General features: G+C 41.6%; 1 protein-coding gene across 1 annotated transcript in view; it reads right to left on the bottom strand.

Annotated features, from left to right (window-relative positions):
- Positions 1-7,442: 7,442 nt before the first annotated feature.
- Positions 7,443-13,306, bottom strand: part of LOC133576397 (voltage-gated delayed rectifier potassium channel KCNH5-like) — a 40,609-nt gene continuing 34,745 nt past the window's right edge. Inside the window, exon 12 of the mRNA XM_061929585.1 lies at positions 7,443-9,400. Coding sequence (XP_061785569.1) covers positions 8,396-9,400 — 1,005 coding nt within the window. The 3' untranslated portion in view covers positions 7,443-8,395. The remainder of the gene's footprint in view (positions 9,401-13,306) is intronic.

The following is a 13,306-nucleotide window of genomic DNA, read 5'->3' as shown; positions in this document are numbered from 1 at the left end:
TTTGTAACTAAAACATGTAGACCCAAACTTTTGCATTTGTGACACATTTGGTACTTTTCCTGTAAGTAACTCATATGCTGTTTTCTTTGTCCGTCTATTGTAACACCTGTTTCTAACATGAGCTGTTGTTTGAATGGCATAGTTCCACAAATAGTTTGGTAGTTTGCTTTCTATCAGTAAGCATCTAGCCATGTCAAACAGTGTTCGCCATTCTCTCTCTGCTGTGCCATTTTGGTGTGGCGAATAAGGCGCTGACGTCTCATGTCTTATTTTGTTCTTTGTTAGTAACATTTGGAACTCTCTGTTTGTAAACTCAGTGCCGTTGTCTGAACGTATACACTTCACATCTCCATAGGGTGCTACATCTGCTAAGAACTTTTCTGTTGCAGCAACTGCATCACTTTTTGACTTAAGAAAATATACTAATACAGCACCTGAATAGTCATCTGTGAAACATTGTGCGTATTTGTGTCCTTCTATGCTTTCCGTTTTCATTGGCCCTGCTAGGTCTGTATGGATTAACTCCAGGGGTTTATTTGCTTTAGCATCTAGCTCCCTATTTCTCGTTTGGGTAAACTTGCCTTTTGTACATATTTCACACATCTGATCTGGCTTAACAACATTTCCCTTAATTACCATACCTTTGACCACAGTTTGGAGTTTGATTACATCATCATAGTTGCAGTGCCCTAGAATCTCGTGCCATGTTTGTACGTCATGACAAACTTTACACTGATCTTCATTTGCATCAACAGTTGGTAGATAATATAGCTTCTCATTTTCGTTTATGTTAAATCTGTTACCATCTTTAGTGATCATGTGGCTCTCTCCTTTCTTGAAAGTTATGGTTGCTCCTCCGTCGGCTGCTCTCGCCACTGAAAAGATGTTGTGGGGATATGAGGGCATGTACAGAGCATTTCGTAGTTGTGCCCTGTGCTGTCGTCCATCGCTGTCCACTAGATGTATCGTTGCTGTTCCTCTTCCTTGGGCCATTCCACTGCATCTTGTCCCATCAGCTAGTTCCACTGAATGAGTCTCTGGTTGAAAAGTGTTGTCAAAGCTTGTAAAGTTATTTACATCATTTACAATGTGGGATGTCGCTCCTGCATCCACCATAATGCCTTTCATCTTTATTTTGGGTGCTGACTCACTTTCTTCTTGTGCTGCTTTGAAGAGGTAATCATTGGATTGTTCATCCGTAACCTTTCTGACGTTGTCTCGTTTATCTTTCTTTTTGCATATGGTTTCTTGGTGTGTGTTGCTCTTACAAAAGTTGCACCACACTTTTCGGATACACATTCTTGCTCTGTGTCCTTTTAATCCACATTTGAAACATGTCAGATCTCCATCTTCACTTCTACTTTGAGTGCTGCTGGTGTACTTCTTCTGGATATTTCTATCCTGTTTTGTGAACGTTTTCATCACATTGTCTGTTGGCTCAGCAGTACTAATTTTCTCTGACTCTTCGTAAATACGTAATCTTCTTTTGAAATCTGTAAATGTCACATTGTCTTCATTTTGCGTTACATGTACAGCTAATGGCTTGTAAGAGTCAGGTAGGCCTCCAAGAATCATGGCTATGATCAGACTATCACTGAGAGTCTCACCGGCATCACGAAGTGCTGTAATCAGATTTTCTGCTCTGATGATGTAGTCTGTAGTTGACTCTCTGTCTGCGTTCCGTAGTTTTGTCAAGGACGTGTACAGGTTGATTATTCGTGGCTTGCTTTTTCCTGAGTAATGGTCCCTCAGTATTTTCAGTGCTTTCCTGCCATCGTATGCAGCATCATGTCTTATTAAAGACAAGCTTTTATCATCGATCAACCTGATGAGCTCTGCATAGCAGTCTGGATTCTTTATTCTGTCCACTGCTGCTTGCTCTTCTCCTACTGGTTCATTTAGAACAGTGTCTTTCAACTTTAAAATATGTAAGTGTCCCAAAAATCTTGCTTCCCAAAGGTCATACTTGCTTTCGGATCCATCAAAGTACAGTTGCGGGGATACTGCATTAGTAGTACGAGCTGCCATATTTGTTTAAGCTCCGCACTTTAGCACTATGCTATGCTAATTAGCTCAAACTTTACCGCGGTTACTTCTTCTTCGAGGGTACACGCTACTTTATTGGCTAAAGTCACTTTTATGCTCCGTGTAATACTTCACGTTTGCAATACCTTTATCCTTGGTCAAGCAGTTCTCCTCTGTTAGCTCATGTCCACACCTGCAAACTTTCTTGGCTTCTCTGTCCGTGCGTCGACTCAACGCTACCTGGCCTTGTTTGCTTGAGTTGGCTGGAATCTCTGGGGTTCCTGGGCACCATAACCTGTTAAGGTGTTTGAGCTTAATGGAGTTCTGTATGCGTGCACATGAACGACACTTTCATCGAGTCCGTTCAACGTCCTCTTACACGAGGATAACTTTATTTTATTCTTCTTCTCTGTAACATACAACACCAGCTCCAGAGCGCCCCAAGTGGGGAACATGCGCTATAACATCCAACCACTACAACAGTACTACACAGAGTAAGAGCGCAGATCAATCTCAACAGTCCTGTTTAAAAGTGTCACAACATTGCTGTTTCCGGCAGACGAACTTGACTGCTGTTGTTGTGTGTTGTTACCGCGCTGGGAGGACGTTAATGAAACTGCCTAACAATAAACCCACATAAGAAACCAAGAACTCGCCCTCGATCATTAGCTGTTTATGTTGTGAGAAAGCGGACGTGTGAACAGGCTGTCAACACGTCACTCAGGTCCGCATGGAGCTGGAGGGGGCGTGGCCTCCAGCTCCGCCTGAATTTCGGGAGATTTTCGGGAGAAAATTTGTCCCGGGACGTTTTCGGGAGAGGCTCTGAATTTCGGTAGTCTCCCGGAAAATCCGGGAGGGTTGGCAAGTATGACGTAAGTAGTCAGGGGAAAGCAATTGAACGGCATGCGGGTACGGATAAACATAAAAGTAATAAACATGCGGCAGGTACCTCTTCAATGAGGACATTTTTTCGTGAAGTTTCGTCGCCCCTGGATGACAAGATAACCGCTGCGGAGCTGTGCAAGGTGTACCATACTGTAAAGCATCAGAAGTTTAGACTGCGGCATGAAAGTGGACCGGGAGATTTTCAATGACTAGCCCACAGCTAAAGGGATGGCCTGTGGCCGAACAAAAGCCAAGGCATTGTGCGAGAACGTCATCGCTCACTATTCGGTACAGGAACAAACCGACTACATAAAAGAAAACAACCTACCCTTTTCCGTGGCAACCGACGCCTCAAATAAAGGAACAAACAAGTGTTTTCCCATTGTGGTAAGGTATTTTCACTTTGATGAAGGCATCCAACATGTCCTGTTGGATTTTTATAGTGACAGCAACGAAACGTCAGAAGCCATAACAAACCAGCTGCTGGCAAAACTTGAGATGTCTGGCTTAGAGGTGAAAAACATGTCTGCATATTAGAGATGCGCGGATAGGCAATTATTTCATCCGCAACCGCATCACAAAAGTCGTCATCCATCCGCCATCCACCCAACCAACATTTTATCAAAACCACACCCGCCCGCCATCCGCCAGTTGTTATATATCTAATATAGACGATGCAAGGCATTAGTGAGGTTAGAAAGCTTTTGCCTGTTAAAGAAAGGAGACTGATCCAATGCAGCAGAGACATTCAATGCGTGATAATATTATTTATCATTATTATAGTATTATTGTCATTTCCATTAAGAAAATGTTGACGATTGTTGCCAATGCCCTCAGATCAGGAGTGCGTTCCTCACACTTTGTGTGCGCATTTCCAGCAAGCAGAACAATGCTTTTAAGAAGTTAAAAAAATGTTTTAGAAAGACTAGGCCTATATTTTCGTTAGGTAAAAAAAAATGTTTGAATTTATTTCAATGAATATTAACTTGTTAATGTTATAATGCTCAAATAGGGACGAGGGCGGGGTGCACAGTGAAACAGTGAACAATTTTGCGACAAAGATTAACCTTTATGGATTGATCTGCAGCCATGACAAAATATCAGACAATCTCCATTGTCAACGACAGGCAGGAAAATAAAGATGAACACATAGCCTATGTTGTAGGCATAGGCATAGGCTCATCCGTTTTTAAGTTGAAAAAAAAAAAAAATGTGCCGCATAAGCCTTAGGCTGTCAATCACGCGCACAAACTTAAATTATACAATAACATATGTATGTCATCCCTATTTAAACAAAAATAAATTAAATAAATAATAATAAATTACCTGCAACTTATTGGCCAAGGCAAAAAGCTGAAGGGGGGAAATCAAACCCATCAGACTGCACTTTATCATCAAACTTGAATTATAATGAAAATAGACGGTCGCGACAAACAAAGCAGGCTACATAGCCTTACATTGTCGCCAATCGGAGATGCGCTTCACTTGAAAGCGAGGCCAAATAATTAACACACATTAGTATATCTCGAATAGAAAAAAACCACAATAAACAACGCAATTGCCTTAATTCCTTTGCATTGTAGTGCGCCCAAACAACACGTAACCATCAAAATTATTCAGCTGACCGAACTCAATATAGGTTAGACATGGGCTTATTTGGTATAGCCTATAGGTAACGTAGACTAATTCGTTTAACATATCCAACCGTATGTCTACTTACTTTTTTTTTTGTTAGCACTATGCAAGAATAAAATGGCATCTACAGTGCCAGGATTCATGCGAGAGCGCCTGGCCTCTAAAATGCGCCCTGCTGCGCTGAAGGAGCGCTCACTTGCGTCATTTGTTGCTGGGACGCATAGGATTCTCTTGGCAAGGTGTTGTAGTCGTGGGAATGATTGTCCTTGTTTCCCCCAAAAGGAAAGTAGATTTTCCTCTGCTGATCCGTCGAGATGCAAGTTTGTAGAGGAATAATCCTCTACTTCATCAACAAGCACAGGTGTATCCTCCTCCCATTCTGTGAAGTCAATCCTTTTCTTTTTCGGTAATGCACCATCAGCTCCACCTAAAGGACCGATAAAATCTATACGTTTTTCGTATGTGGGTAACAACATTTAACTATGTATATATATTTCCAAATTGGTTCAACCGCAACCCGCCCGCATCTATTTAAAATCTATTTTTTCCGTCATGTCACCCGCCCGACCCGCGGATTATCCGCGGACTCCGCGGTTGTGTCCGCAAACCGTGCATCTCTACTGCATATGCAGCAGACAATGCCAGTGTCAATTATGGCAAACATAACTGTGTGTATCAGAAGCTGAAACTGAGCCAAAAATATGTGCTCCCTGCAAACTGTTTGGCCCATATTCTGCATAACGCAACCAGATATGCAGCAAGCAGCCTTGATGTTGATGTGGAAAATGTTTTGTGGCATTTTTTTAAATTATGTATGTTACCTGTTAATTGTTGTTTACATTTAAGTCCACACATGTTATGCTTTGTGGCACTCTGCACTTGAAAAGATTCATCTCAGTGGTCACTTTTTGAACACCACAATGTATTGAATAAATACAAATACTGTTAACAAACACTTGACTTTAATATTTTTTCCTATTCAGCCACACAAACATAATCTTTAAACCACTCAAAATTGTACTATAAATAAGAGTATACCAGAGTCCTATGTACACCATAGTAATTTATTGATATGCCGCATAATGTCCTCCTTTTTGGTGTCATGGAAATGGTCACCCGAAGCAGGTGTGTCAAAGTGCCGCAGCTTGCAGCTCATTTATGTCAGCATATTGTGCAAATGTAATGGAACACACAGAAAACATATTAATATCGGAAATGATCTCTAAAAATAACCTCGGCCAAACAAAATGGTGTAAAAATATTAAAGAACAAGTGCATTTCAAGAGTGTCCCTGATACAATGTTGATAGCAAAAATGTTACAAGATAGACCAAAAAATTAAAACAGCCCCTGATTGCATGTAGTAATAAATGAGACAAAACAGCAGATAATGGGCATGAGACATGTCATTTTTCTACAGTATATACATATCATTGTACAAAACCCAAAACCAGTGAAGTTGGCACGTTGTGTAAATCGTAAATAAAAACAATACAATGATTTGCAAATCCTTTTCAACTTATATTCAGTTGAAAAGACTGCTAAGACAAGATATTTAATGTTCAAACTGAGAAACTGAATTTTTTTTTGCAAATAATTATTAACTTAGAATTTAATGGCAGCAACGCATTGCAAAAAAGTTGGCACAGGGGCATTTTTACCACTGTGTTACATGGCCTTTCCTTTTAACAACACTCAGTAAACGTTTGGTTTCAGGTGGAATTATTTCCCATTCTTGCTTGATGTACAGCTTAAGTTGTTCAACAGTCTGGGGTCTCCGTTGTGGTATTTTAGGCTTCATAATGCGCCACACATTTTCAATGGGAGACAGGTCTGGACTACAGGCAGGCCAGTCTAGTACCCGCACTCTTTTTACGTGTGGCTTGGCATTGTCTTGCTGAAATAAGCAGGGACGTCCATGATAATGTTGCTTGGATGGCAACATATGTTGCTCCAAAACCTGTATGTACCTTTCAGCATTAATGGCGCCTTCACAGATGTGTAAGTTACCCATGCCTTGGGCACTAATACACCTCCATACCATCACAGATGCTGGCTTTTGAACTTTGCGCTTAGAACAATCCGGATGGTTCTTTTCCTCTTTGTTCCGGAGGACACAACGTCCACAGTTTCCGAAAACAATTTGAAATGTGGACTCGTCAGACCACAGAACTCTTTTTCACTTTGCATCAGTCCATCTTACATGAGCTCGGGCCCAGTGAAGCCAGCGGCGTTTCTGGGTGTTGTTGATAAATGGCTTTGGCTTTGCATAGATGTAGCGACAAACTGTAGTTACTGACAGTGGTTTTCTGAAGTGTTCCTGAGCCCATGTGGTGATATCCTTTACACACTGATGTCGCTTTTTGATGCAGTACCACCTGAGGGTTTCAAGGTCACGGGCATTCAATGTTACGTGCAGTGATTTCTCCAGATTCTCTGAACCTTTTGGTGATATTACAGACCTTACATGGTGAAATCCCTAAATCCCTTGCAATAGCTCATTGAGAAATGTTGTTCTTAAACTGTTCGACAATTTGCTCAGGCATTTGTTCACAAATTGGTGACACTCGCCCCATCCGTGTTTGTGTATTTCATGGAAGCTGCTTTTATCATGGCACCCACCTGTTCCCAATTAGCCTGTTCACCTGTGGGATGTTCCAAATAAGTTTGATGAGCATTCCTCAACTCTTTTTTGCCACTTGTGCCAACTTTTTAGAAAAATGTTGCAGGCATAAAATTCCAAATGAGCTAATATTTGCAAAAAAATAAAGTTTTCCAGTTCGAACGTTAAGTATCTTGTCTTTGCAGTTGCTTCAATTGAATATAGGTTGAAAAGGATTTACAGATCATTGTATTCTGTTTTTATTTATCATTTACACAACGTGCCAACTTCACTGGTTTTGGAATTTGTAGGAAGACTCGTGCATGCAAGGCCTTTCAAACATGTACAATACGGGAGGAGGTCACTTGCTTACATATTTCTCTTTTTAATGTCACAAAGCTCAGATTTGCACATAGCAGCACTGTGATCCATAATATTTGTCTTCAACCTGATCATCCTACTTATTCCTGACTACCTGAGCATTTTCTTCACACGAAAAATGATAAATAAAGCATTCACATTTCGACAGTTTCCATGCGAGTGACAACTCAAGCGGGAGACATAACCCTTGGCGTGGAAGGAAAGGACGTATCACGACACACTGTAGCGTTACTGAGGCTTGAGCAAGTGTAAGGCACAAACGCCGACTCGGCATTTTCTGTTTATTTCCTTTATTCAGCTCGTTCATCGTTAAAGCTGATGGATGATACGTGAGCCGTAAAGCCGTCATTTGGGATAGAGGTGTTATTGTTTGCTAGCAGAAGGTCGAAAAAAAAAAGAAATTGTGGAAAACTATCCAAAAAACCTGATTGTAAAATTGGTGAGAATCTGGATAAAAGTGTGGAAACAAGACCCTATGTTCACTAAATCAGTCTACTTGCATTGGGGCCATGTGGTGCAGTGAGGATTGAGATCCAGCTTGGGCTTGATGGACCTTGGTAAGACCTGTAGTGCTACCTCGGTCCACTATTGTGCCGTGTTGACCATTTAAGCCCACCTTTTTATATTCATAAATTGGATTAAAGTTGTTTTTCCATGCAACACATTTCTTTGTTAGGCCAGCTAGCTTAGGCGAACCGGAGATTTTCTTTTTTTTTTTCAGTCCGAGAACATCTATTCTCAAAGTTTGGTACCGCAGGAAGACCGTAGTTCGAGCTAAGCCGTGGTGCTACTTGCAAAACTAAATATCTGAGGTGGTACATAGTGTAAAAAGCTTGAGAACCCGAGAAGAATGGTCTACAGAGTCCCCTCAAAAGGGTCCATCATCTTTTTTGGTTCGAACAGAGGCGATAACAGAGTCTTGGCCTTTGGCCCTCGGTCTTGGGGAGGACGTGGGCGGAAGCGAGAGTCTTCTCCTGATGGACAGAAGCCTGAGGATCTCTCCCACCTGAGCCTCCAGCATGGACAGCCGGCCGCTCAGAAGCTGGATGTCCCCCTTCAGCTCCACCTTGGCCTCGTACAGCGTGACCTGCAGGAGGTCCCGCTCGGACGCAGGGGCCCCGAACGGGTTCCTCTCCATGGGGCTGCGCTCCATGGGGCTGCGCTCGAACGAGCTCCTGGAATCGCCCGCCCGGTCGATGCGCAGGTCGCTCTTTGTGATGCCGCTGTCGCACGAGTCCGTTTTATGCAGGGCGGTGGCTTCTCCTGCATTGGCGCCGCCCTCCCCGCCGTCCTCCTGGTTCTGGTTCTGGTTGGCGGCCGCTATTGGTTCCGAGGACTGAGATCCTTTGGTCCAAGCCTCCGGTTTCTCAGGTGGCTTCTCCTGCTCTGCTTGAGGAGGCGGTGCCGGGGCAGTTGAGGTGGCGTTTTTAAACTTGGCCCACCCTCTGGCCCCTCCTTTGCGGGCGGCGAGGCCCCCAGCCCCCTCTGCGCCCACACCACGACCCTGCGCCGGGCTGTTGACCCCCTGACTCTGCGTCTTTTCCACTGAAGGCCTCAACTGAGCATCTGTTGTGCAGTTTTGCTCGGACTTCTCAGCAGAGGCGACCACCGTGCCCCGAGAACCTCCAACGCCCGTCTGCTGGGCGGCAACAGGCGGAGCTTGGCCGGCGGTGGTGTTGGCGTGAGGCAACTCCTCCTGCACACTGTTGTGATCCAGGTATGATGGAGACTCCTCTGGCGTTTGGCCGTCCCTCTGATGCCGGAACCTCTGGAAGAGCTTCCGCACCGGGTGGTCGTCCGGGATGGAGAGCGCCACCTCGGTCCTCTGGCGCTCCTGTTCCCTCTTCACGTCGGCTATCTTTCTGAAGATGACCTGGTAACAGAGAGAAGCTTGCATAGTGGAAATATAACAATACATCAAATACACTGTTTACATTACTAGATAGATACAGTTAAAAAATAGTATTATTATCAATGAGTATTTTGTGGCATTAACAGAGAATATAAAATGTATTATATACAAAGCTAAATAAATATTAACACAACATACATATGTTCAAGAAATTGTCCATATTTTTCACAATTACTAAAGGTATTGAGTAGACATGTCCGATAATAGCGTTAAAATGTAATATCGGAAATTATCGGTATCGGTTTTGTTATTATCGGTATCGTTTTTTTGTTGTTTTTTTTTGTTGTTGTTTTTTTTTAAATTAAATCAACATAAAAAACACAAGATACACTTACAATTAGTGCACCAACCCAAAAAACCTTCCTCCCCCATTTACACTCATTCACACTCATTCACGCAAAAGTGTTGTTTCTTTCTGTTATTAATATTCTGGTTCCTACATTATATATCAATATATATCAATACAGTCTGCAAGGGATACAGTCCGTAAGCACACATGATTGTGCGTGCTGCTGGTTCACTAATAGTACTAACCTTTAACAGTTAATTTTACTAATTTTCATTGATTACTAGTTTCAATGTAACTGGTTTTATATTGTTTTATTTTCTTTTTTTATTCAAGAAAATGTTTTAAATTTATTTATCTTATTTTATTTTACTAATTTTTTTTTAAAGTACCTTATCTTCACCATACCTGGTTGTCCAAATTAGGCATAATAATGTGTTAATTCCACGACTGTATATATCAGTTGATATCGGTATCGGTTGATATCGGTAATTAAAGAGTTGGACAATATCGGAATATCGGATATCGGCAAAAAGCCATTATCGGACATCCCTAGTATTGAGTAAAAATTTTGCCTCGGTCAGAGGAATTTGTCTGGTGTTCACGTCCACACAAACACGGTCACAGAGAAGCAACTAACAAATTGCAGTCATGTTGTTATAATAGAATATACATTCACTGATAGCTAACGTTAGCTACTATCACTGACAGTGCACAAAGCATTTAATGCGTGCAAACCACGCCCGAAATGTGACACATACATTACCTACTAAAAGCTGTAAGAGGGCGGGATATAATGCTCAAAACACTTTGGAAGGTTAGCGCTCCCGAGGCAGCCACATAAAGGTTGCAAAACTTATTTGTATTTTTATTTTATTATTATTTTAATTTTTTTAATAGTCAAAGCAATGAATAGAATAGAATAGAATAGAATATATCTTTATTGTCATTGTACATTGTACAACGAAATTGTAAGCAAAACTAATTTAGTGCAAATTTATAATAACACATAAGAACATAGATAAATAGATAGAAATACCAAGCACACAGCTCACATGCACAGTCATTCTTGTCTTGTGTTCAGCGACATTATTGCTCTCGGGTAAAAAAGTGTTCTTAAATCTGTTTGTCCGGCATTTTATTGTCCTGTATCTCCTGCCCGAGGGCAGCAGTTCAGGTGTCATATGTGACACCTTCACAGGCACATGACACCTGTGAAGTGAAAACCATTTCAGGTGACTACCTCTTGAAGCTCATCGAGAGAATGCCAAGAGTGCAAAGCAGTAATCTGAGCAAAGAGTGGCTATTTTGAAGAAACTTGAATATAAAACATGTTTTCAGTTATTTCACCTTTTTTTGTTAAGTACATAACTCCACATGTGTTGTGATGCCTTCAGTGACAATCTACAATGTAAATAGTCATGAAAATAAAGAAAATGCATTGAATGAGAAGATGTGTCCAAACTTTTGGCCTGTACTGTAAATTCATTATATTTCATTTATTTTCATGTAAAAAAAACAACACATTTTTAAGGTGTAGTGACTTTTGTTTTATTTTGTAGTAGTAGTAGCAGCAGCAACTTCCTTGTTCATTTGCAGAATCCAGTCAACTTCCTTTGTTTTCACTTTATCGAAGTGCGCATGCAAGTGATGTCCAGGCCACATTGGGGTCTGTGCGTGTTTACACTGGAGTCTGATGAAGATCACATTTTACTATAGCTCGGTTGGTAGAGTGGCCGTGCCAGCAACTTGAGGGTTCCAGGTTCGATCCCAGCTTCTGCCATCCAAGTCACTGCCATTGTGTCCTTGGGCAAGACACTTTACCCACTTGCTCCCAGTGCCACCCACACTGGTTTAAATGTAACTTAGATATTGGGTTTCACTATGTAAAGCGCTTTGAGTCACTAGAGAAAAGCGCTATATAAATATAATTCACTTCACTTGCAGTGTAAACAGTCAGCTGGAAAAAAATCCAATTTAGGACACTTTGGCCTGCAGTGTAAACACAGTCTTGAACCACTTTGGAGCATTTAGACCAGTGACGTGCATGATGGCAGGTGAGGCGGGGCCTCACCTGCCATCATGGAAAGAAAAAAAATGTAAAAATATTTTTTTATTATTAAATTGTTATATGTATCCAGTGATTATACTATAAAGTTATTTTCCATTTAACTTCACCCGTTTTGGATTATTTTTATTTAAAATCGCTGAATTTTCACATTTGCCGTTCAAATACTGAGAAGAGACGGTGCGGTGAACAGCAGCCAGTTGAGGCACGTCACTGCGTTGTGCCGCACCATGGATTGCGGACTCGGCTAACTGCTGGCCTGCTGTGCAGTGAGACTGTATTGCTATATGAATTATATTATACATTTCCATAGTTTAGTTAGCTGAGGTATATAATGTACAGTGTATTTTGTCAACAACTGTATGTGTGTAACGTATTTCTTGTGCTGAGCGATCATAAAACGGCTGCAAAAGACGCACTGGCTGAGGCTCGCCTCCTGCACCCCCGCCGTAGAATGCACGGCAACCCCTGACGGGAGTGTTGTATCAACTAAAGCCCACACTTAAACTTTCCACGTGCAAGATTGAATCTATTTAAAAAAGTTATTTCATAAGAAGCCAAAAAGTGCAAAAACAATAATGTTCGTGTTGGAGGAGTTGTGAATGACTGCAGGGCCACAACAATAGGTACACCTGCAGACTGCAGGTGTACCTAATTCACAACTCCTCCAACATAAACATTATTGTTTTTGCACTTTTTGGCTCCTTATTAAATAACTTTTGTAACCTGTTTTTATGGGCTTTCCTCTTTGTGATGTTAAGTTCCTGTTATGCGCTGTTATACAGTATATGCCTTGAGCTCTTATTTTGAAGGCGCTAAGAGCGGAAGTGATGACACTTTTGAGTGGAGCGGAAGTTTTTGAAAGAAGGTAAATAAAGTGGTCCTCGTGTACACTGGAGCCTCCGTGTTTGTTATTTTGTAGTTTCATACAGTATAGGCGACATTTATAAACCCTCGGTTACACTTTTTTAAATAGATTCAATCTTGCACGTGGAAAGTTTAAGTGAGGGCTTTAGTTGATATAACACTCTCGTCAGGGGGTGCATTAATCTAGTACAACAGCGGCTCGTGGACTTATTTTATAAGTAAAGGTAAGACCATAATAACGTTTTTTTTTAATTAAATGTGCTTTTTTGTGTGCTACAGTTTGTATGTGTAAAGTTAAAGTTAAGTTAAAGTACCAATGATTGTCACACACACACTAGGTGTAATGAAATTTGTCCTCTGCATTTGACCCATCCCCTTGATCACCTCTTGGGAGGTGAGGGGAGCAGTGGGCAGCAGCGGCGCCGCGCCCGGGAATCATTTTTGGTGATTTAATAACCCCCAATTCCAACCCTTGATGCTGAGTGCCAAGCAGGGAAGAATGCTGGTATGAGCTTTTAAACATAACCCGTTAACTGCTGCCAATCAAATGGTGAATAAGATACTCTTTAGGGTTCATATGTTTGTAAATCTGACTGTGATGAAGTCAGTGCCTCACCAGCCATGAACCTCACCGCACGTCACTGAT

The sequence above is a fragment of the Nerophis lumbriciformis genome, linkage group LG34 (assembly GCF_033978685.3).
Source record: "Nerophis lumbriciformis linkage group LG34, RoL_Nlum_v2.1, whole genome shotgun sequence".
In the NCBI taxonomy this organism is placed as follows: Eukaryota; Metazoa; Chordata; class Actinopteri; order Syngnathiformes; family Syngnathidae; genus Nerophis; species Nerophis lumbriciformis.
Note: the sequence above shows the minus strand (reverse complement) of the source record. Positions and strands in the feature narration are given on the sequence as shown.